This window comes from Ambystoma mexicanum, chromosome 2q, assembly GCF_040938575.1.
Source record: "Ambystoma mexicanum isolate Mex_15411 chromosome 2q, UKY_AmexF1_1, whole genome shotgun sequence".
NCBI classification, from domain to species: domain Eukaryota; kingdom Metazoa; phylum Chordata; class Amphibia; order Caudata; family Ambystomatidae; genus Ambystoma; species Ambystoma mexicanum.
This window is the reverse complement of record NC_090924.1, coordinates 105640077-105665175: the sequence shown is the minus strand read 5'-3', so window position 1 is coordinate 105665175 and position 25099 is coordinate 105640077. Positions and strand designations below refer to the sequence as shown.

At 46.9% G+C, this 25099-nt stretch overlaps 1 protein-coding gene across 3 annotated transcripts in view; it reads right to left on the bottom strand.

Annotated features, from left to right (window-relative positions):
- The window catches only part of C2QH8orf33 (chromosome 2q C8orf33 homolog), a 429781-nt gene that overhangs the window by 110900 nt on the left and 293782 nt on the right, over positions 1–25099 (bottom strand). For all 3 annotated transcript variants that reach the window (XM_069646956.1, XM_069646954.1, XM_069646955.1), the window contains one exon: positions 8979–9125. In XM_069646956.1, coding sequence (XP_069503057.1) covers positions 8979–9125 — 147 coding nt within the window. The remainder of the gene's footprint in view (positions 1–8978; positions 9126–25099) is intronic.

Sequence of the window (25099 nt, the reverse complement as noted above, 5' to 3'; positions counted from 1 at the left end):
ACATTAGTGGCACTCACTTTGAAGTCATGCGGGCGACACAAAAACGTGGCAATTCTCTATTGATAATTACAGAAACTTAATTTCCCACTGAAGTTTCTGAATGACATCTCAACAGAACGAAGCTTACCTGCTTCAGCCGTACACGTACGTACGGGTACGGCACTTGAAGCATACACTCTTTAGCCCTACACGTACGGCACTTATGTTGAGGTCACTGCTGCCTCGGCAGTAGATCGGGGCACCAATAATGTTGCTGCGCAATTTCAACACTCCCACTCAAAGTAGCTGGAACTGATTTATGGGAGTCATGCTTTTCTCATGGTCAGCTTGATGTGGCTTGTTCCAGAGTTGGAAACAAAGACAATTTGTTCACACTAGCTCCTACAGGAAAGACTAGCAATATTGTAAAGAAGCATTGGTTTAGTTAATTTTAAAAAACTATATATGGTAGCGGCCGCTTAGTTATGGTTAAGTGGCTAAACTCATAGGAAGAGCACATTTTCAGCAGTTTATAACTTCGCTCCCCCGACCAATCCTCACCAAGCTTTGCAAAAAAGTATATGGGCGGCTCTGAATTTTTTCCCCAAGTTGGGCGAGGTTTTGTGCGGGGGGGAAGTTATAGGTGGGGTCCCAACACTGCTTTTCCCCATAGACTGAATGAGCAAAAACTTTGCGCACGGCTATAGGTCGAACGGCTAGATGGATTTTCATCAAATTTGCACCAGGGGGCTTGGGACAGAATTTGTGCTTTTGGGTGTTCGGTGGAAATCGGACCGATAAATATTTTGCAAAACACTGAAATGTATGTCCCAAAAAATGTGTGATATCTGGTTCCGCTGACCCATTTCCCTGTTCGCTCTGCGGACAGAAGTGTCATTGAATCGAGGTACGGCGTGGTGTCCAAGACTACCAGCTCTCATCCAGTGCAACAATATGACTGTATGAATACCTGTCAGTGTACAAAGTGAGGTGCCTGGGAGAGTCCTGCTGGGGAATGACTCTTGGAGTTATATCAAGCACCCCCAGGCCTCCCAGTAAAAGGAAACAGGAGCAGACAAAGGAGGCCAGAGAGCTCACCCTAGATGGCTCTCAAGTGGTTGTTACAGGAGAACCTATAACACCCAGTCCACAGGAAATGGCAACTTCTATTTCCAGGAAAAAGGAGACAAAGGGGAAACCCAAAGTCTCAGGAAACAAGAAAGATAGCACTCCGTGCATCCAACAAGGACATCCCTGAGAGGACTGTCCAAAGTCACATCTGTGACTACTCAACCAGCTGAGGCTGAGTGCGAGAAACAACCAGGAGAGGTTGAATCAGCTGCTGAAGACTCAGAGCTGGAAGAAGACCTTCCCCCTGTTGGAGATCTGGATCCTAAAGACCATCCTGAGCTGCAGTCTTTACTGGCAGAAGGTGACCCCTGTAGGGCAGACTTCAGCAGAGGTCAAAGAGTGTCCTACTCTTGAAGGACTTCGCCAACAGGCAGCTTCCGAGCTGGACAGGCAAGAACCAGGGAAGCACAGGTCATACTGGGAGGATGGCCTCTTCTACAGTGAACCTACTGAGTTTATCCCAGGGGACTACAGAAGGCTTGTAGTGCTTCAGGAGATAAGAGACCAGTTCCTACAGGTAGCCCATGGGATTCCCCTAGCTGGTCACTTGAGTTTTAAGAAGACAAAGGAAAGGATTTCTCTGTATTTCTACTGGCCTAAGTTGGTGTCTGATGTAGATACATTATGTAGGAGCTGTCACACTTGTCAGACATCTGGCAAAAGTGGAGTCAAGAATGTGGCACCTTTGGTGCCTCTCGCAGTGGTGGGAGTTCCGTTTGAGGGGGTAGGAATGGACATTGTTGGTCCCTTAGACCCTCCAACCTCTTCAGGCAACCAATGTATATTGGTTATGGTAGACCATGCTACCAAGTATCCTGAAGCTATACATATGAGGACTGTTACTGCTCAGGCTGTTGCTAAGGCCCTGCTTGGTATTTTTACTAAGGTAGGTTTTCCTAAGGAATCATCTCTGACAGGGGATCCAATTTTATGTCCCACTACATGCAGGCCATGTGGAAGAACTGTGGGGTGACTTACAAGTTCTCAACTGCCTACCATCCACAGACAAATGGATTGGTAGAGAGGTTTAACCATACAATGAAGAGCATGATAGGTGTTTTAGAAGAACCCCTTAGGAGAAAGAGGGACCTTCTACTGCCATGCCTTCTATTGGCTTATAGAGAAGTCCCTCAGGAGGGAGGTGGATTTAGTCCCTTTGAGCATCTCTATGCCCATTGAGTTAGAGGTCCCTTGGCCCTAATTATGGAGGGGTTGGAAAGTGCTCCCTTCCCCAAGCCAGTGAGAGTCACTGAGTATGTGATAGGTCTCCAGAGGGGAATGTCACACATGATGGCAGAAGCATCAGATAACCTTAAAAGCAGTTCAGTCTCTAGTGAAGCAATGGCATGACCAGAAGGCCAACATGATTGAGTTTACTGAAGACCAGCAAGTTTTAGTTATGGTACCTACAAGGCAGGCCTTACAGGACAAATGGATAGGGCCCTTCAAGGTTGTGGGCAAACTTGAAGAGGTCAACTATCTGGTGGACTTAGGCAATCCTAAAAAGGCTCAGAGAGTCTTTCACACCAACCGTCTAAAAGCTTATGTCTCAAGACCAGAAGTGGGAGCTTTACTTCTAGCTTCAGCTCAAGAGGAGGAGGAGAGTGAACCTCTACCTGACCTACTCAGAGGACAGCCTTTAGATGAGAAGATAGAAGGAGTCAATCACTCTTCTAAACTGACACTGGAACAACAGGAGTGCAAGTTTCTGTTAAATCAGCTTGCCTCCCTGTTTTCACTATCACCAGGCTTGACCCCTTGGGGCCGCATGATATTCTCACTGGTGACTGTTTACCTGTTAAAAGCGGAGGTTACAGGATATCAGATCATGTAAGAACCCACATAAAGGTAGAGGTCAACAAGATGCGTGATCTCGGGGTAATAGAGCCATCTACCAGTCCATGGTCTAGTCCAGTTGTATTAGTGCCAAAGGCAGGATCCAAGGAGTTGAGATTCTCTGTGGACTATAGAGCTCCTAATGCAGTCACAAAGACTGATGGCCATCCTTTGCCTAGGACAGATGAACTGGTGGACAAACTTGGTTCAGCCAAGTACCTCAGTACATTTGATCTCACTTCAGGTTATTGGTAAATAGCACTGACAGACCATGCCAAGGAGAAAACTGCATTCTCGACCCCAGCAGGCCTCTACCAGTTTAAGGTAATGCCTTTTGGACTAAAGAATGCACCTGCAACATTCCAAAGGATGGTTAATCATGTTCTGAATGGGATGGAGGACCTCTGCATGGCATACTTGGATGACAATGCATTGTTCAGCCCTAATTGGAAAGAACATGTTGACCACTTAGGATATGTTTTGCAGGCTCTTGAGCAGGCCCATCTGACCATAAAGGCGAGTAACTGTCAAATTGGTCAGAGTAAAGTGGTCTACCTTGGACATGAGGTAGGAGGAGGTTAAATCAGGCCATTGCCTAGCAATGTACAAGCTGTACAAAACTGGGCCACTCATACTACTCAAACCCAAGTGAGAGCCTTCCTAGGCCTCACTGGTTACTATAGGAACTTCATAGAGAACTATAGGACCATAGCTTCTCCCTTGAATGTGATCTCCTCACCCAAATTTCCAAAAAAGGTCAGGTGGAATGAGGAGTGCACTCAAGCATTTGAAGGCCTTAATCAAGCTCCAGTCTTAAGAGCTCCTGACTACAGCCAAACCTTCATTGTGCAAACAGATGCTTCCAATACAGGTAAAGGTGCAGCTCTGAGTCAGCTGGGTGAGAAAGGTAGGGAGCACCCTATTTGCTTCATCGACAGGAAGCTGAAGGAACCTGAAACAAGGTGGGCAACCATTGAAAGAGAATGTTTTGCAATTGTGTGGTCACTGAAGAAGTTTAGACCATACTTGTATGGATCTACTTTTGTGATTCAGACTGACCACCAACCCTTGAGATGGTTGATGCAAATGAAAGGGGAAAACCCTAAACTACTGAGATGGTCAATCAGCCTGCAAGGGTTTGATTTTTCCATTGGACACAGGTCTGGGTGACACCACCAAAATGCTGATGGTCTCTCCAGGATGATTGACCGACTGGAGTAAGGAGTTTCATCCAGGAGTGGATTAAATCCTCATGTCCCTTAGTCTGGGGGGAAAGAGTGTTAGGGAGAATTCTCAAGAATGTGCTCATTTCCCTTACCTTTTGAGACCCCCAGCAACTTTGCTGGATTTCTAGGATTTTAATTATTTTTACCTGGAAAGAGTGTGAGCCTTTTTGTCCCACTCTTTCAAGTATTTTGATATGGAGTTTTAGACAACTCCATAGGCATCATCATTTTCTTTTGTGTCACACATCACCTTCAGTGCAGTGGCACAGGGATGTCTTTCAGACTTCCCAAGGTTTAAAAACCTTCTCTGGGACTGGCTACTGTCTCCTAGAGCATGTAAAGTTAAATTGACTTTGCTAGTATTTTTAAATTCATAGACCCAGCACACACTATCTTCCTATACAGTGCTGGAGGAGTTGCCTAGCATCCCCTTTGTCTAAACACTCAAGAAACAGTCAAATGTTACCCTTTCCTCTTGAAATGGCTGGTGGCAGTGGTTTTAAAACAAACTACCATGATTTTTCCCGACCACGAACACCGGTAGCTAAAAATCGGGTCAGCCATGTTTTTCAATATGGCGCCCGGGACCCCTCTGTAAAAACAAATTCTGGTCATCTTTTTTTGCCGTTTCTTTTAGGAAAGGTCCTTCTAGTGTCTGTCTCTGCACGCCAAACCAGGTTTGGTCCCTTTGTTCGATGGCTTTTGGTGGGCTTCAGTGCTGCAGCCAACCTCTGCCGCCCGAGTGTCTGGGGTGAACAGGATGTGAGGGAGGTGCCCGAAACTCCCTGTGCTTAGTCTCCTAGGAGACCTGAATGCACTCTGGCGTGATTAGCTGACTGACTGTCCGGCAAGGACAGCCACCCTGCTGGGTGAGTGACAGCTAGGCTGGAAAGAATGGGAGAAAACTGTTTAAAAGCAGGTCTCTGGGACTTGGAAGGCAGAGTCGACTACTGGAACGAAAGTACCGAAGACGAGTTGAAGGAATACAACTGCAGCAACTGCTGGACCATTGGTTTGCCCGGTGAAGCCCTGCTGTAGATCCAAATTGCCAGAAACTCCCTCGACAGAGAAGCCCTTCAAGGACAAATTCTTCCCTTGAGCTGGTGGGAACAACCAACTCGTAAGCCACCTGGACACCCCTTCTCCATACTGGTCGGATTTTCATCAGAGTGCTGTAGAAAACCGCATAGCCAGTGAGAAGGATAACAGTTTGTGGACTTTAAGGCACTCACACCTTAAAACCGACATTTTAGCCAAGCTTGTGGCTTCTTCCCTGGGCAGTGCAGGAACCTCCCGATGTTATCCTTATTTTCCCCACGACTGAAGCTCAGGAACAGCGAGATCTGCAGAACTGCCAGGAACAACTGCCTCAGCTACAGCTTTTCTTCATACTAAGTTACTGTGCAAACGCGGTGTGGAAACCCTTCCTGCCGCGGTGAAAGTTTGTGAAACTTTCCCAACTTTGGAGTCTTGTTTCTCCTAATCCGACATATAACTCTTTTTCTTGAAAACTACTTCAAAGAACATTGGCAAATACTTAACTGTTTACTACCAGAACTGTGATATCCTATCCAAGACACTGAACCACTGACTTTGGCCCAGGCCTATTGAATTGAATTGCCTCTTGTAGTGAACTGAAACTATTTGCCCTGCCTCTAAAAGTAATTGTGTTTTGATTCTTATAACCTTTGTCTTTCTACCCCTTTTGAAAGTTACTGAAGTGATTTTGCTCCCACTTCAGGGGAGCCTAACTATTTTAGAAACATATTGGTTGTGTACTGTAGTGTATTATAGTGTGATATTGAGCTGCTTCTTGCTAGTGGAATGTTTTCTAACTAAATGTGTAAATAAATGTAGTTTCTTTTACCAAGAAACCTTGAGTAAGTGTTTGTTTGAACTACTGTGATTGCAAGTCCTTTGTGTAACATCTTGTACTGCTCACAGCCCTCTTGAGAGAAGTCTGGCTGCTCAGCCACTGCTGCCACACAACTGTGTAGTACAGGTTTGTACCAAAGGTGGGATTGTGCTTACACCTGTAGTCTTAATTGTGTGTAGTGTTGCCCAAGGGTACTGCATGTAATTCTGCCTAACAATGCAGTACCCTTAAATAAACACATGGTATTGACGTAGCCAATCCGGTCGCACTGCCTACAGTCCGTGAAGATAAACTTCCCCAGTAAATTGAGTGAGTGTTTGAAAATAAAATGGGACTCAGCAAGGCCAGGCACTCTCAGCCAGACGAGCTGGCATTCAAGGAACAAAAGCAGTAACAACAATATAGCGTGGCTGCAAGTAGCAGGGGCCCAGTCACATGCCACAGGCCGGGAATAGACCCGCTGAATAAAAGGAAATTAGATTGTAAACAGTGGAATACATTTTAAATAAAAGCAAAAGAAGTCACAGGAGGCCAACAGCCATACCGTGTGAATCCGAATGGCAAGGCAAGACTCGGACACAGTAACCTCCAGCACCAAAGTGCTAGGCACCCAGTCAGTCGGGTGTCCCTGGACTTGAGCACATCTTCCCCTCTGACTCGTTCCCACTCCTCTACTCTACTTGCTTCTACTTCCTCCTTGGCTCCCTGTAACAATCACATCCACTTCACCTCTACTCTTGGATTCAAGCCCCTGCTCATGCCTTTCTATTTTTGCCATTTTATTGCCTCCGTCCTCCACTACAGATGAATAGTTTCCACCAATCATTCTCTTCTCTTTAGCTTCTCCTCCTCCTCCTCCTCTGCTTTGCTCTCCAGTACGTCCTCTTCAAAATCTTTTGCGGTTACTCTTATCTGCCCTTTGCCATCTTCTTTCAGCTAAAGTAACGGTTTTCCAACCTACTCTGCTGTATCTTCCTTTATCCCACCTCCTCCTCCTGCTGTATTCACCCCAGATCATTTTAGCCTCCTTCCTGTTTTCTCTTCACCTCTCCCTTCTCCACACTTTAGTGCATCATAACATTCGGTCTGTTTTGTTCCTGCTCACTCTCCACTAACATCTCACACCACTCTGAATCACTAGCTACTCCTCTTTGCAATTCCATCTATTAATATCCCAATCCAGCATAAGACACTAGGACTTGGATACATTTGTGAGTCTTCACACTGGGCCAGCAATTGCTTAACCATGCTGAGCTGTGTCTTTCCCTCTGATGGAGTGCTTGCATCAGCTCTCTGAATTCAAATGCATTTTCTCAGCTAATATCCGCAACTGGCAACAACCGGAGTTCCACACGGTAGTGATTAATTAGTTCTGAAGGCAAAAAGTTGCTACCAGATGCCAACTGATTAGATGTGAACATTGAAACGTTGTAGGTTGATCCTGTGTAAGGGTGCAATGTGTAATGTACAGTAGAAAGCAGATGAAATCATCACTAATCAAAGATTTGGCCATGGTTCAAGGGTTAATTAATTGGAAATCATAACCAAAGATTACATACGCATATGTTCTGCATAATACCATGCTTTCTCAAGGAGACATGCAGGCCCCATCCATTCCCAACACAGAGCTCAGTAAGCGAGCACCAGAGCGCATTAACAGAAATAGCGAATCAATGCAGCAGATCTGCTTTTTGAAGGCTCGGTCCGCAGCGGGAGTGTAGGAAATCAGTTAACAGCCAATAACATTTGTGAGCACGGAGCAATGGTGGTGCCGCCAATCCAGACAGCAGGGAGAAAATTGTTCACACCGGCTGCTCATTAGGGGGGGAAGCCTGTCTAGGGGAGGACTAGAAAAGCGCATGCGGCGAAGAGGATGTTGCAGGCGAGAAGCTAGAGCACTGAGCAGCAGAGAGACGCAGGTGCAGGAGGAGGCGCTGAAAGAGTTGAAGCTGCAGGAGGAGGGGGAAGGTGGAGTAGATGATGTTGCATTAGGGGGCAGAGGGAAACCAGAAGAGTTGACATCAGGTGTTGGAGATGCAAATTAAGGATGAAGAAGGGGGGGAACAGAGGAGGGTGAGAGCTGCGCAACAGAGAGATAAAACATCAAAGGGGGTGAAGTTGGTGAAGTGGCAAGGCAGCGAAAGGCTCATGTGCAGGAGCAGAGAAGAAGTAGGAAGTAGGAGAAGAAGTTGAGGTGGAATAGAGACCCTAATAGCCAGAGAGAAAGAAAACAACAGTCAACTTGTAGTCTGTGGCAAGATATTAAGGAGATTAGATGTTAGAGTAAAGGCTAGTGGCAAGACACAGGGTCTGGCAAGACCCAGTGTCAGGCCCCCAGATACGAGTGAGTGTTGCCCCAACAGGGAGGCTAGTTAGACTGGTGTATGCAGTAGATTCAGATCCTAAAACAGGGAGCCAAGCCCAGTCAGGCCCATAGAACCCCTACAGGTACACCTTTCCTTGAGGAGATGCTGTGAAATCTACACCTGTGGAATCGTATGCTACGCATCACCTACCGGGAGGATAACCAGTGACCAAGAGAGCTGTGGAAGAGCAACCTCTGTACCAGAGAGTGATGGTGGGAAAGACCTGGAGAGAGGTTGTGGAGAAACTCCTTAGAAGTAAGAAGACATGTGTTTTGTCATTATATCCCCTATTAAGTTTTAAGTTGTCAAACCTTCGTGTCCGATTAGGGCTTTCTTGAGTACAGAAAAGTTGGAGACTGGGAAATCACACCTGTAAACAAATTCTTTCCAATCTCTCCAATATTCCCCTTTCCCAGAGTTAAGGGTGCATCCCTGTTCTATCAAGATCATTTCCAGTGATTAAACATTCTCTTTCCCATCTAAAAACTAGTGATCTATGAACATCTTTTCCTTCTGCCCTTCTCAATGCGTCCCACCACACAACCAGTCACCTCCCTCACACACCTGCCTGTAGGAGTCGCAGCTGCTTTCCTCTCTCCTCCTCCATCTTCTTTCTGTAATCCCCGAGCATTGCTCGCATGATCTGACGCTTCTTCACGAGTGCTGCCTTCTCACTGCGCAATGTTTTGACAGCCCGGAGTACTTCATCAGCTAAAAAGAGGAAGAAAAGAAGACATGCTAAGAATACAATCAACACTTCCATGTACCAGAACTACCCGCCACGATGGGTGTGGTCACCAGAGAGCTGCTCTGCCCCAAGGACTCACTGCAAGTCCTCACTTTTTTTGCGTGTCGGCTACGACGCCTCCTAGCTACATATTAGTGTTCGGGTTTTATGGAGGGAAGGAGACTATGGACTTAAGTGTTAAAGAACTGAGTATTTTCTACTAATTCCTGTCCCATTTTCTCCATAATTATGTGCGTTTGCAAAGCTTGAAACTCAAATTAGGATAAAGTAACCTCACCTATTTCAAGCCAATAGATTATTTGCGACTACTTGCCAAAGGCAGTGTCTGAACTTGAACATGAATTCATGCATTCATTTTTCAAAACGCAGATTGGGTAGGCCTAGTAGCTGGCTTGTTGATCATGTAGAAAATGTTCTCTGAAAAGCCACAGCCGTGGCGTTTGCCCCTAACCACATGCACATGTATCCAAGGGGGGACGTGGTCACTTCTGCACTATGCAACATTGTAGAATGCAGGCCAAAAACACCTTGCCACAGACTACTTGGATCCTGAAAACCAGGTGAGGAACTGCTGAATGTCACGAAAGGCGTGTCAGGTATCCGAACATCCTTGATACAAGGCTAAGTAAAACTTGACGCCGTGCCTCACGCCCATGCAGAACAAGGTCATGTCAGGATCATAATGATCTAAAGGGCTACTTCAGTGCAATCTTTTGCATCTTTTCACGAGGAAAGCTGTGTTCCGCAGAAACGTCACTAGATTGTGGGAATAAGAAGTGTGTCACGGATGAAAAGTTAGAAAAAATATATTAGGAGATGGGCAGGAGCTTTTTTGCAACCAGGAGCCTGGAAAAGTAGGAGATGGGCATAAGTGAAGGTGTAGGGGGCCTAGAAACAGTTTTTATACATCTTTTCTTTCTTTTTTCTCCATGCGAACCGAAATAGGTGCCATTCCTGTGAGAATTATTCTTGCAGGAATGGAATTCTGCACAGGGTTCTCATGGAAATATCACGTGGGAATGAAAGGGGGAAACCAAGAAATTAATTCAATATGGACCATGGTATTTATACACATCAATGCAAAGAGGCCACCAGCTATTGCCACTGGCCCATGTCCACTGTGGCAACTGGTCATGGCCACAGGCTATAGCCAGTGGCGTCGCCAGGAATCAAATTTAGGAGGGACAGAGAGGGGGCCAAAGACAAAAGTAGGGGGGCCGCCTATGAAAGAATGTGTGACGTCACAGGCACTCCTGTAGAGAGGCTTTTGTGCACACCAACTACACACACCATACTGCACTTCCCCTCCCATCAGAATGCAGGCACGAAACAATTCAGTGACTAATGGCCCATCAGTGACTAATGGCCCATCATTAGCAGTTTCGTGGCTACATTCTGATGGGAGGGGCTGCAAGCTGCTCTATTACTGCTCACTTTGAGACAAAAGGAGTATTGCAGTGTGACCTGCAGACATTTGCCTCAGTGAGTGTCACAAATAACACCACGAACAGAGAACATGGTCACTGGTCGCCTTAGGTAGGGGAGGCACAGGATTTCAGAGGGTGGGCACTGCCCCCCCCCAGACCCTCCCTAGCGACGCCACTGGCGATAGCCAATGGCACATGGGCATATATACTAACTGTTGCAAAATGGCCAGTGGGCCCTGGCATCAGGACATGGTTAGTGGTTTCCTAGCCATAGCCGAAGACCAAAGTCAATGGGCCATAGTCGCTGGGGGGTGAGCTACAGCTTAACAAACCCTTGGAATTCAGTGAAAAACCATTAGTTGAGGTGATGTTAAGGTGATAGTTTAATGCAACAAACTCTTGACCTTTGTAAGTGTTGGAAGCTATGCCTCATTAACTTTGAGCCCCTCCCCCAATGCATATCCTGTGTGACAACTGATGACATCACAGATGACACTTATGCCATCACTTTTTATATCACTGGTGATTTCACTGGAAACTAAAACACACCAATAAGATTAAAAATGATATCACAGTGCACTTCATGGGAAACTACCCAGGAGAGTAAAACATTCTCTATTTCAAGACATACGATTAAAATATTGTATAAATGTATGTGCAGTGCAATATAACATACCTGTGACCAGTTCTAGGGGGTAAAGTGGCCACTGAGCCTGGCCACACCATGCCATGGACAGTGTGGTCACTGGTCATGGCTAATGGCTTCACCATGCGCCGGGCAGTAGGGTCATTGGTCATTGTCACAGCCTATGGCCAGTGAACCATTAACCCATCATGTAACTAAAGTGACCGTGGCTACAGGTCAGGCCCAATGGCTACTTTGGATGGCCGGACGGGGCATGGGGCATTTCTGAAGATCATGAAACGGGCAGTGTGGTCAGTGTGGCAATGGCTGCAGTCCTTGGCACGTAGCCCTCGGGGAGAACCAAGAAATGAACGAATCCGAAATGTCCAAAGTAGAAAAAAAAGTTATTTTACCGAAAATAACCTTTGGTTTTCTCTCCTCACCCCCTTTGTCCCCTTCACCCTCTTATTTACTGGTGGAGGTGGACAGCACACCTCCTTGTGTGCCGCCGTGTACTGCATCCCTTTGCGACACTGGTTCCCTTCACTTGCGTGGATAGGAACCAGCACTGCAGGGTCCTCTTTTCTTTTAAAAAAAAAAAAAAATGTTATTCCGACAGGTGCAGGGGACACCCCTGTAATGCCTGTTCACATTACAGTGAACAAGGGTGCGGGGGACACCCCCGCAGCACCTTGTTCACTGTAATGCAACCGAATGGGGGACTTGATTGAAATTTTCGGCCGTACGTAGTTTTCGCACGCCGAAATTCGGTTATCTCGCCATTCGTTTTTTCCCCCTTGATTTTAATGTGCGGATTCCAGCCCTTGGACCTGCTATGGGGACCAATGAACACTTTGGATGGCCGTCAGGACCTGGGGCATGGCCGCCGCTCATGCTAAAGGCTGTGCGGCCATAGCTGCAGTTCATTGCAAGTGCCCACAGACCCGCTATAAGGTCTATTGAATACTTTTGTTGGCTTGGGTGGCCCTCTGGCATGGTTGAAGGCAATGCCCAAGGCAAGGTGGCAACAAACCATGGCTGTCATCAGTGTGCTCTAGTTTTCAGTGATGTCATGAATTATGTAATAAGTAATCTACAAAAAGTGGTGCCTTCAGTGTGCTTATGATTTGGGCAATGGGGGCTCTGATTTAAGGTGGTTTAGCTTCCAACACTTGCAGAATTTCAAAGGTTTTGTTGCGTAAGGGAAGTGTGCTCAACTTTAAACCACCTGTTGCGTAGATATCAGTGATAAACAAACTGTAGTAGTAAGGGTTGTGGGAGATATAGCATAAAAAACCCCTTAAAATTCTGTTAAAAACAATTTAGTTGAGGTGAAGCTAAAGTGGCAGTTTACCCTAACAAAACCCTTGCTATTCGGTAGGTGATCGAAGCTTCACCACTATTTTCGACCCTCCTGTTGTGCAGCTCATGAGCACACTGATGACATCACTGCAAACGAGAGCGCACTGATATGACATTACACATACCATAATGGATGGTAGAGCAGATTACATCTGAAAGTAAAATAGATGCAATGTTTAAATTAAAAAAAACACTATTAAACTCTTTAAAAAAAACTTGTAGCAGAGGGAGTGAAATGCATAGCTTGCAGAAATGTAAATCTTACTCTTCATGTGGTAAACTATAATCACTTTGAAGTTATGGGACACTACTGCCGATAGTAACAGATGAAGAAATGCTGGTGCATTTATTTGATTTAAACTCCTTTGTCCTTATTTTGATACCTTTTGCATGAAAGCTATGCCTACTAAGTAGCAAACGCTAACTGCATGAAAAGTAGTAACTTCTGGATGAAAGCAGTTGCCTGCTAAAACTCTTTCAAAGCACCGTAATGCAAGAATCGAAATTCAGGTTGAATAAGCAGGAGCTAAAACCAGCTCCTGGGTATCCGGCATTAACCAGTGAGCAGGAGCTACCGTTGGGAAACAATGATCTAGCACATAGGGTTCTGAAAATCTAACTTCAACATGAAATGCAAACTTATCAAATATGTCTATTACTATGATCCCTTATGCTTTAAAATGTCATATAGACTTGACCTAATGTCTATTTATAGATTGTCCCAAACGCACAGAGCTGAAGTCACATAGGTATGTATGCAATTATAGCTCTTGCTAGCTGTTGGTGTGAAGCTAATGTTACAAACCTGAGGGTATTCTCACTCCTATTCCCCCTGGATCCTCTTTTCAGGTGGCCAGGGGACGGCCATCACTGTTGGACCTAGAACCTGGGGGTGGAGAAGCAAGGGAGGATCACCTGGGTGGAGGGGCCTTGGGGATTAGGAGTGGGGGTATCCATGGGAGAAATTTGGTATTCCCCTTTGTTCTACTAACAACCAATCTACCCTTACCTCCCCCCCACGACCGCTTTAGGTTGTGGTAAAACATCTTCCCTCATTTTTCCACATGTAACATCTACTGGTACAGAGACACAGTATTCCCCCTTCCCAGGTATACATCATCACACTCTCCATCACCCTTTATGGTATTTTCAATGTCATCCCGTTACCCCTCTCCACATTTCCAACATGTACTGAGACAAAAAACAGGTGACCGAGAGACAGAAAGATTACCTATGGGAAAAGTACTGTGAGAAGGAAGATGAAAGTAGAGGCCTAATACACTCCACCACTAGGCTGTCCATTTAATGAGGTCAGGCAGAGGAAGGCACTTAAGAATTATACACACCTGCACTCTATTGAACATCACTCCAGGACTGACCAGGAGATAAGGGGACGCAAGTGTCAGGCACGTCTTATTAACTGGCCTAACGAGAGTCAGGCAAGGGAGGCCAAGGACTCACACCTGAAACCCCTTGACCGGGGTGAGGTGTATAAAAGGTGGGGCATTCAGCTGTGCAGACAGCAGCCGTTGGGAGAGCAGAAGGGGGGCTAAGTGGCTGATTCCAGCATGGGATCCCTTCTAAGTCCCCAGCCAGTTTTGCCAGGAAAAGCAGAGCGAGTTGGGAGGAGAGCTGAGGAGCTCCCAGGACCAGTTGGAAGAAATAGGGATGCCAAGATGCAGAGGGTCTGTGTGAGGAATGTAAGGAACTCATGGTAACAACAGTAAAGACAAACACAAGTGATCACAGTTCAAGGGTGTTTATTAAACCGTATATGCGGGTTGGGAAAACGCCTAATCTAAACCTAAATCTGAGATGGGAGCAAGCTACAACCATCAAATAATAATAAGGCAACCCTAGTGGTGTCTTGTCAAAATAAAAGGGGCTATACTAAGAAAAACCTATTGCCAATCCTTACGCTAAATACAAACAAGGAGTGTGGGCTGAGGTTCATAAGAAAGAAAGAAAGAAGTGTTCATAAATAATAAGTCAGTATTTTATTAATCGGGGTCTCCCTTGCCCACGTTTTGAGCATGGGACTCCGGAGGACAGCACAGGTTCGAGCTTTCCCAGCACGAGCCAACAGTTCTGCTCTCAGCTATCAGGGCCTTCGGTGATCAAGTCTCTTTTCTACAAAAAGTCTCTTGCCTCCGTGGACATGATGTATTCCAAGAATAACAAACAAAAGTTCCTTTCTGCTTGTGCATTGGGTGATGGCTTCTCACCCTCGGATCCCCCTCTTCCGGGCTCAGATCCTTCTTGAAGTTTAGCTTCCCTCCATCGGGTTTACTACAGTTTTCAATTCAATCTCATCTGTAACATTCACAACTCTTAATGTCTTTTTAAACAGTTCATTGTGGACATTCCTCCACCGGGTTCACTCTTGCCAACGTTTATCAATTATGCAGTTTCTTGAACAGTTCTTATGATGCAGGATTCAGCTCCCTTAGCCTCATAATGATCTGTCGGTCAAAGACTTTTGACTGTATAGAGGATTTTACGAGACCCCTGTATGACCCCTTTGGCGCCTTTTCCCAAGGCCTTCTGGTAACAGTAGTTTAAAAAATAGGGTAGTCGCCCAGAATTGTTCCCGAGTGAGCACCCAGGTGGAGCATTGCTCCTCTGTTGCTGGTTTTCCTCTTTCATATCAACAGTTCTTTGTACTTTCTCCCATTAGCCGCTTGATACTTTTGGTCAACACAGTTCGGTTTCTTATTGGCTCTCCCCTCGACTCACCAGCTGTGATGAACGGCTTGGCCTTTCTTGCTTCTGGAATCAAGGTCTGTATCATGGGGGCGAGCATCTCTCCCCGACTTGGTCATCAGCGGAGGGCCCCTTGTACTGTTGACATCTGCTACAACCAGGGCTTTAAGTGGGCACCGAAATTTCGTTTTGAGGCGGGGCCTTGCCGGGGCCCACCAATCTCCCCTGGCAGTCCCGGCCACTACACGAAAAGGCATTTTTTTCTACAGCCTGAAGCTCTCGCTCGTGTGCGAGAACTTCAGGCTTCAGAAAAAAATGCCTTTCAGCCATAACGGTGGCGCCGCACCTGCAAGGCATCCCTTTAATCAAGTGATGCACGTGGGCCGGCGCCACCATTATGGAGAAAACGTGAGGCTGCTGGAAGCAGAGGCCTTGCTTTCTAAATACTGACGCTCCCGCGGATTCGCAGGAGTTTCAGTTTTTAGGAAAAAGACCTCTGCTTCCAGTGGCCTCACCCTTTCAGCCTTAATGGTGATGCTGCCCCTCCCCAGCTGGCGAGGGGTAGCACCACCATTAAGGCTGAATAGGCGAGGCGCTGTTCCCTGCCAGCCAAGCCTATACAAAATAAATGCAGAGATTAGCACCCTCTCCCCGATAGGGTTCTAATCTGTACAAAAGCCTGCCTGGCAGGGGTGCCAGTAGCCCTTTGAGCCGGGGCTCATCAAGGGGCGTGGCCTAACGGGCCATCAAGACCCCCGCTGTTAGGCCACGCCCCCTTGAGCCCCGGCTTGATTTGTAGTGCCACTTAAGGCACTGGCTACAACACACGCTGGCTATTTTTCGCGGCCTTGCCATTCCTTCTGCAGAGGTTTCAAGGGCCTTGGTCGGAAAGGGCAAGGTCGCTTCTCTCCTCATCACCCACTCGTTTTGGGCTGCCTTTCTCTTCCTCTTGAACTGCTGTGCCGAGTTAGCTCTCTCGTCGTGCGGTCTGCTTTGCTCTTATTGTGCTCTCATGCTCCACCTTTTATCCCTGTGGGGAAGGGAAAGGTCTGTCAGGTGTGTGTGATTCAGGTCAATTGCCTGACTTTGCCTTATCCTTGTCGTGGGACATGTCAGGTAAACAGCCCTGGTGTGTGTCTGTCTTTTTTCGTGGTGTGCAAATGTGTTTGTATCGGAAAAGGGGGTGGGAGGGCACGGTTTGTATTAAAAGTAAGCGAGCAAGATACGTTGCAGCCCGAACGTGCAAGACTGGAGACGCGTCGGGTGAAATTGACAAAAGGAATTACAAGGATACATAGTGGCAGAATGGTCGCGTGTATGATTACATGTTCTCGAATGCCTCTGTGTAAATAAAGGAAGTGTCTGCAAAGAGGGGAGCTGTGCGTGGACGCAAAAAGTGAGCAAAATAGAGATCCTAAAAAGGGAGAGCTGTGAAGTGGGACCAAAATTCCCAAAAACGGATAGATAAGTGTTGACATCAAACAAAGTGTTTTGGAAAGGCATTGGGATGGCCACCTGGTGCGAGATTGATCCAGGCTGGCCACAGAGACCTCAGAATAAGCATTGAGTATTGGAAAAGCATCAGGGTGGCCACGAGGTGGGAGAGTGATCCAGGTTGGCTGCAGGGACCAGAGTATAAGGAAAAGAGACCTCTATTAAGGATAAGGCAACTGGCTGCGCGACCTGTAATGTGTGGACCGTGCGGTCTGACAACTGCGCCATGACCAAGGGAGCCCAGTTGAAACCAAGGAGCTGCATGATCTAATAAAGGAATAGCTAAAAGGACTTGGATCAGAATGAGGAAGGGTGTTCCGAAAGAAGCCAAGTGAACTTTGATGTTAACAAGTTGAACCTTTGTGAGTTGAACTTTTTGTGTTAAAAGAAATACAAATAAACCAGTTGAACAGAACCAGGGTCTAAGCCTGGGCGAGGCAAGCCTAAGAGACCCATTGAAGAAATGTGAACTGGAGGGTTTATGGGTTAATGGAAAGGAGACCCGGAGAAGACTAAAGAACATACCAGGAAAAGGTACAGTGAACTTCTTTTGCCAAGTGAACTTTTTGCCAAGTGAAACCTGAGAGACTTGTGGAACTTTATAATGCTGATTGCCTTAAACTTGGGGAAGGGATCTGCAGAAAGGCTCCATTGTCACATTAACTTCACTTTGAACACATTTGAGTTGGCCAAATCCCATTCATCCTATTATTCTGTAGAAGTGAGGACAAGCAAAGGTTTAGTCAAGTTAGGCGTTACACCATCCAGACCATTGAGAATGACATGCATTACTTACCGTAATAGCATTCTGATGATTGTATTTGCTTAAATTCACATGCTGTGCATATAGTCCAACATCTAGTGGTAATCGCGTAGTATTGCATCTTTTCTTTCGAGGATCGAAAGGGGACGTTGACATGGGCGTGCCTGTAACACTATCCCTAACGTGACGTGTTGTGTACCCAAAATCCCTCACATGTCGAGGTCCCTCCGATTGTATTTTTTCTGCCGTGAGGGGAGCCTTATGACTATCGAGAGTGAGTACAGAAAGAGAGAAGTAGTAGTAAGATGTCTATGTTCCTTCCATCTGAGCGGGGAGGAATGGTGGGCGCATGTGAATCCAAGCAGATACAATCATCAGAAATGCTATTACGGTAAGTAATGCATGTCTTCTGATGCTTGTGAATCTGCTTAGAGTCACATGCTGTGCATAGATTAGCGGGCAGTAACCGGAGTTGGAGGTGAGAAGGAACAGTAGTGAAGAGATGTCTTAGTGCCACGTGTTCCACCTGAGAATCAGACCTAGAGTGAGTATCCAGGCAGTAGTGTTTTGTAAAGGTATTACAGAACTCCATTTTGCCGCCTTTCAAATGGACTCGAGAAGGACATTTGAAATGAATGCTATGGAAGCCCCACTGCCCCAAGTAGAGTGTGCTCTAGGCTTGAAGGGCAGATATCTCTTGGCAAGAGTGTTGCAGTGTGTGATGCAATTGACAATCCACTTAGAGATGGCTGATTTAGAGACATGGTCCCTGTCTCCTACAGCCACCACGAGACAAAAGAAACGGGCAGGTTTTCCTTAGTGGTCTAGTTTTTTCCAGATAATAAATGACAGCCCTGCGCACATTTAGCATGTGTAGGCATCTTTCAGCCACGTTAGTGGGGTTCTGGAAAAAAGTGGGTAGTTCTATTGACTGGTTCACATGGAACTTGAAATGAATTTGGGCGCAAACCGTGGGTGAGTGTGCAGAACCACCTTATCTTTGTGGATAGTGAAAAATGGGTCAAGAACTGAAAGGGTCTGTAGTTCACTAACTCTTCTTATTGAAGTGACTGCCACTAGGAAGGCGGTCTTGTAAGTGAATGCTTTAAGGTTAGCCTTATGCATTGGTTCAAAGGGAGATCCCATAAATCTAGTTAATTCCACATTTACGTCCCATCCGGGAGCTGGGTTTGAAATAGGTGGATGAAGTCTTTTAACCCCTTCCATAAAAGCCTCAATTACTGGGATCTTCCACCACAAGACCTTTCTCTGGGACGTGGTGTATGCTGAAAGAGCGGCTAAGTGGACCTTCAGGGAATTAAAAACCAGGCCTGAGTCCAGAAGAGGAGTCAGGTATGAAACAATAGGTATTGGTGAAGAGGACTAATGCTCTTGGAATTACACCAGATGACAAAGCTTTTCCATTTATTGGAGTAGCAATGTCTGGTGTTAGGCTTTCTTGCCTCTTTAAGTATATCCATGCATCTCTGAGGAAGTTGGAGGTGCCCAAACTCTATGACCCGAGGTGCCAGGACAAGTTGAGAGTTTGTGGGCATGGGTGTAGTGCCTCCCCCTTGTCCTGTGATAGCATGTTGTATGGGCAAGGTAGTTTCATTGGAGGGGAGATTGACATCTCCATCAGATGGGAGAACCACGGTTGGCGGGCCCACACTGGGGCCACTAATATTATTGTGACTGGTTCTTGGTGCATCTTGTGCACAATCTTATTGATTAGGTGAGTCGGGGGGTGAGGGTGTAAAAGCGTAAACAAATTTCCCATACCATGTTATCCACAGATCGTTCCCCTTGGAGCGGTTCTGAGGGTACCTGGAGGTGTAATCTGGGCATTGTGAGTTCTCCAGAGTTGCGAACAAGTCGATCTGTGGGAAGCCCCACTCTGTGAAAACATTGGAGACTATTTCTTTGTGTAGTTGCCATTCGTACTCTATGGGTAGCGGGAAGTCTCTGCTGAGTAAGTCCGACAGAAGACAGAGTTCCCCTGGAACATGTTGAGACAGGAGGAATATCTTGTGTTTGAGAGCCCACTTCCATATGTTCTGGGACAGTTTGGATAACCCCAGAGAGTGAGTGCCCCCTTGCTTATTCAGGTAATACATGGCCGTGGTACTGTCCGTGAGAACTAGGATCGTCTTTCCTTCTAACTGTGTCTGAAAGGCCTTCAGGGCTTTGAACACTGCTAACAGTTCCAACAGATGTATGTAGTTGGATGCTACTGCTGGGGACCAAGCGCTGTGCGCCGTCTGCTGGAGGAGGTGAGCCCCCCACCCGTGAGAGATGTGTCGGTCGTGAGAGTGGCTTCTACTGCGGGGGTGGTGAAGGTCTTCCCCTTCAAGAGGTTTTCCCTCGACCACCACTGCAGAGAAAGAACGAGGGCTGCCGAGACAACCACTACCGTCCCATTGTCCGCTGGCCTGACACCACTGGCTGTTGAGCCACTCTTGCATGAGGCGCATGCGCAATCGTGCACATGGGACTAAGTAAATGCAGGAGGCCATCATTCCAATACTCGCATGGCTTTGCGTACCGTTACCTCCCAACTTGCTATACATTGAGGGATCTGAAACAGCATGTTTTGAACCCTTTAGTTGGAGGGGAAGACGAGGCCATCTTCTGTCCGAATCAGAGCCCCAAGGAATTGTTTAACTTGGCTGGGATCTAGTCTGGATTTCTTCTTGATTACTGAGAAACCCAGCTTGAAGAGTAGTTCTATAGTTTTTTGGGTGTTTGATAGGCATGTTCTGTACGAATACCCTGTTATGAGCAAGTCATCGAGGTAAGGATAAACTGGGATGGATTGGCTGCGCAGGTGAGCCGCCACTACTGCCAGCACCATTGTAAATACCCTCAGGCTGCAGCAATGCCGAAGGGAAGGACCTTGAACTGATAGTGCTTGTCCTCTATCATGAACCTTAGGTATTTTCTGTGCGCTGGCAACATTGAAATATGAAAGTATGCATCTTTCATGTCCAATGTTGTTATGTAATCCCCCTGTGTTAGTAGTGGGATTACCTCTGGCAGTTTTATCATTCAAAACTTTTGTGGTTTGACAAATGTGTTCGCTGGGCGCAAGTCTAGCACAGGGCGCATGGTGAAATCCTTTTTGGGTAGAAGGAAGTACACTGAATAAATACCCTTGTTTAACTGTAGAATGGGACGACTTCGATTGCGTCCTTTTCCTACAGGATCTTGACCTTTTGCAGTAGGATTTTCAGATGTTCCGGTGATACCCTCCTGATCTTCAGAGGTTGGTATTGAGGTGGTCAGATGAACTCGATACAGTAACCATGGTTGACACTCTTGAGCACCCACCAGTCTGTGGTAATTCCCTCCCATGCGTGGAAGAATGATGTTAACCATCCCCCGACCGGGGAGGCATGGGACTGGACCCGGATCGGCGAGTCATTTCTGAATGGAGGCCGGGGAGCCTCTAGGGGTGGTGCTCCTACCCCTTCCTTTGCCACAGCACTGTCCTCTAGACTGATATTGGTTTGAGGCAGTTGACCACTGTCCTGAGGACCATGTGCTTCCCGCTCCATATTGATTGTGAGGGGAACGAAGGAAAGATTGTCCGCGAAAGGAGCGACGAGAGCTTCCACCTTGCTGCTGAAAGGGCCTTTGAGTTATCTGGTTCAAGGACTTCAAAGTCTCATGTTCTTTCTTAGCGGTTTCTAGTGCCACATCTACCGCTTTACCAAACAGGTTAGATTCCTCCACCGGTTTCTTAATGAGGGTGCATGAATTCCTGGTTTGAACCCCACATTTTGCAACCATGCGTACCTCTTCAATAGGGTACCTTGGGCCAGAGTTCTCCCTGCCGTCTCTGCAGCATCTAGGGTAGGTTATGAATATTATGATTCACCTGCCTCCCCTCTGACACAATCGCCCGCAGGCGTGAACGTGTTGGCTCAGGGACCTCTTGCAGGCCTTCTTGGAGCAGATTCCACTGAACGTCGCTGTAGCTGGCCAACAACGTAGTATTATTGGCAATTCTGGTGGAATATGCTGCAGCAGTTGTGACACGTTTCCCCAGAACATACAATTTTTTGCAGTCCTTGTCCCGTGGTGCTTCGCCCGTGGACAAGGGTACTCCTGCTCTTTTCCTGGTTGTAATCACCACGAGGGAATCTGGCATGGCATGTCCCCGAATGTCGAGAGGGTCTGTAGGTGAGGGGCGAAAAAGCTTCTCCACTCGTGGGTTCACAGCTCTTGTTGCGATGGTGTTAGCAAAGAAGGAGCGATATGCTGTTTGATGGAGTTCAGTAAGGGTATAGCCTGGCTTGCAGAGGGTTTCTCCTTCAGAATATCCTCCACAAAGTCTGTGTCTAGCACTGCTTCTTGCGTGGCAATCTGAAAATGTTCATCAGCTTTCTTCAGAATGCCATCTGGTCATCTACGGGAGATGCCTGTCTTATAGGCGATGAGGGAGTGTCCCAGCCCAATGTGTCTGAATCAGGTTTATTGATTAGTGACAGCCATGGTGCATTATCCACTTGCTGCTCATCCCCCCAATCTGGGGCCTGGTCAATAGGGTCCTCAAAGGGATCATCTTCCTGAACACATGGGTCTTGAGGAACCTCCTCTGGTTCCGTCAAGTCAAGCACCTCCTGATGAAGGGGGCAGGTGGTCCTCTGAAATTTAGATACAGTAAGGTAGATGTCTTCTTCACTAGGCCTCTTAGGTGTGGTAAACCTTTCTGAAAAGCCCACACATTTGGAAAGTCCATCCATACACCCTTCAAATCTGTCTCTGGTCTATAAGGAGGAGCCAGATTGGTATGGAGGGGGGAAGGGCTCCCTTTGGGGGTGTGAGTGTTTAGTGCGTCGAGATGTATCTGCAAGATTCTTAGCCAGGGGCCGGGGACCTTCATAATAGTCTTCCTGCCTTTCATGCCTTATGGACGTATCCCTCGACCTGTCTTTGGGCTTACTAGCCGCCGAAACAATCTTTGCGAGACTCTTCCGTATGTTTGGCATTTCTGGGAGGTGTTTCGACTGCTCTAGTGGCTTTACCGTAGTCTTTGACGTTGCCGGTGCTTTCTGCGTCGGCACGCTCTGAAGAGGAGTATCGACGATCTTGTGAATTTTGGTGCTGACGCCCTTGTCAATAGAATGCCCGGACGCATGCCGCTTAGGTGGTTGTGGGGAGGGCTGCCGACCCTGCAGATCCCATCGAGGAAACCGACGTACCCAGTGGTGTCTTTGACCGTCCCGATGAGTCCATCGAGGCGGTTCGTGTGTTTACCTTTATGAGTAGCGTGTGCGTCCCTGTCGCCGTGGGGGATGGGGGGGTGCACTCCCCATAGCAGAAGCAGTGGCCTGCCTGCCGGGGCCAGGGACTGACATCTCGGAGCGAGGCCGCTCCGAAGATAGGTTGATGGCATTCGTGTTGGAGCCATGGATGTCGCTCAATTCCTCGTCACTCTCGGCGCCTGTGGCGGCGGGGGAGCTATCCTCGGCCTGCATCATGGCGTAGGCCGCCCACCGCTTAACTCGCTGCTTTTTAATCATCTTAGGACACAAGAGCTGGCAAGACCGAAAGGACGCCTCGTGGTGATCTCGAGGGAGACACTTATTGCACCTCCAGTGCGTGTCCTTCTAAGGGTACTTCCCTTTAAAAGAAGGGCAACATTTAAAAGGGGTCCTGTCCATAGCTCAGGTTTATAGCGACAACAAAATCAGAAGGGCAAAGAGATGGGAGAAGGAAATACATTCTTGAAAAGAAATAGAGCCCCGGACCTCACTCTCCCTACTGTTTAGGTCGGCCAGAAGGCCTTGCCATGCGATCGACAGAGTCGACCGGAGCACTAGCCGTTGGAAGTCTGGGGTCGTCTTCCACGGTGGGAGATAAGGAGTTGTCGATGAAGGGGACGAAAATATATAAACGACCAGAGGTCGTGGACAAAGATTTAATTTTCAATTTTTAAGAGCTCTGCATTTGGCGACCAGCTAGATGGGTGGAAAAAAACAATCTGAGGGATCTCGATGCGTGAGGGATTTTGGGTACACTACACGTCAAGTTAGGGATAGTGTTACAGGCAACCCCATGTCGACGTCCCCTTTCGATCCTTGAAAGGCAAGATGCAATACTCTGCGATTACCGCTAGATGTCGGACTATATGCCCAGCATGTGACTTGAAGCAGATTCACAAGCATCAGAAAAAGGTTTTCAAACAGTGCTTCACTTGTCTGTGTTGTCTCTTGATACCATGCCTGTCTCACACTAACCAGGCTCTTCTAGGCTACAAGCAGGAGCTAAATAGCTCCCAGCTACCATACATTTCGAACCATGTAATGAACTGAAAGGAAGATGTGTGTAGTCCAAAGAAGTTTAGCAATGTATATGAGAGGGAACAGTTTTCCAAATACATATCTTTTTCATATTACGACTAACTGTTTGTTCCACCAAGGAGAAGATGGGCCTGTGCCAATGCGAAATGCTAATTCATTTTTGGCATTGCATTAATTATGTATGACTAGCAAAAGGGTACACTTCTCCTCCGTTAGCAAACACCAAATGTCCAGCTGTAGAATGCGTCTCAAATGCCTTGAAATCGAGCATGAACATTTGTCAAACTGACATGTTCATACCAGTGATGTCATTGTAATCTAGTTTCCAGTGATGCCATCGAAGATGGCATAAGCCAGATCATCTCTGATGTCATCAGTGTGCTCAGCACTGCCACGGAGCCGTCAGGGGTTGGGGGGCTCAAGGTTACAGTGGTGTAGCTCAGTCAAGTTTCAGGGGTTTTGTTGCATCTAACTGGAACCTTGGCATCAAAACAAACAAAGACACACAAACAGAGCTGAACCCCTGCAAATTCTTGCTTGATTTTAAGCAGTACTTCTTTCCAATACAGCTCTGCTTTTGGGCAGCACTACCACATATGTAGCCAACTTTCACCAAGAAAAAAGTATATTTGTATGCTGCGGTTGACTTTTTTCAAGAAACTTTATCAGTTTGTGGTTCACCTTCAACTTAGGGTTGGAGATCCAATGCCTTAGTTGCTTAAATCTACATGTTCCCTTTACCCTATCAGAAATATCCCTTTAAATTGCTTGAGGTTTGGAGTGTTCTTGTTTATACATAACTGCTTTACAATGTCAATACTTCTCCTTTTCCAATCTGCAAGTTTTCTTGCTGCCATGCCCGGGTTGAAGTTGTGATTGCCAGAGGCTGGGTCAAGAGGAATCCATAACCTCAAACACCCACATTGTTAGTTGAACCCCAACACTGCAGATCCGTTTTGGTATACTATACCATCAACCCTGCGCTTAACCTATTTTGCAGTGAGGGAACTAGTGCTTTCCGGAGAGGGATCTTTTATTGCAGTCAGCAGGTGACTAGTCCAATATTGGGGCTGAGCTGGACACCCTGAAATAGGTTTTCTTATTAGGGGCCACTAAAACTCCTGCCCATACCAATCTGATCAGTACCCTGAAATCGACTCCAGGGGTCTTTCCATTCCAGATTAAATAGAATAAACAGAGACACAGTGAGCAATGTCCCAAGAGCTGGCATTTCAACTGCCAGAAAAACATTATA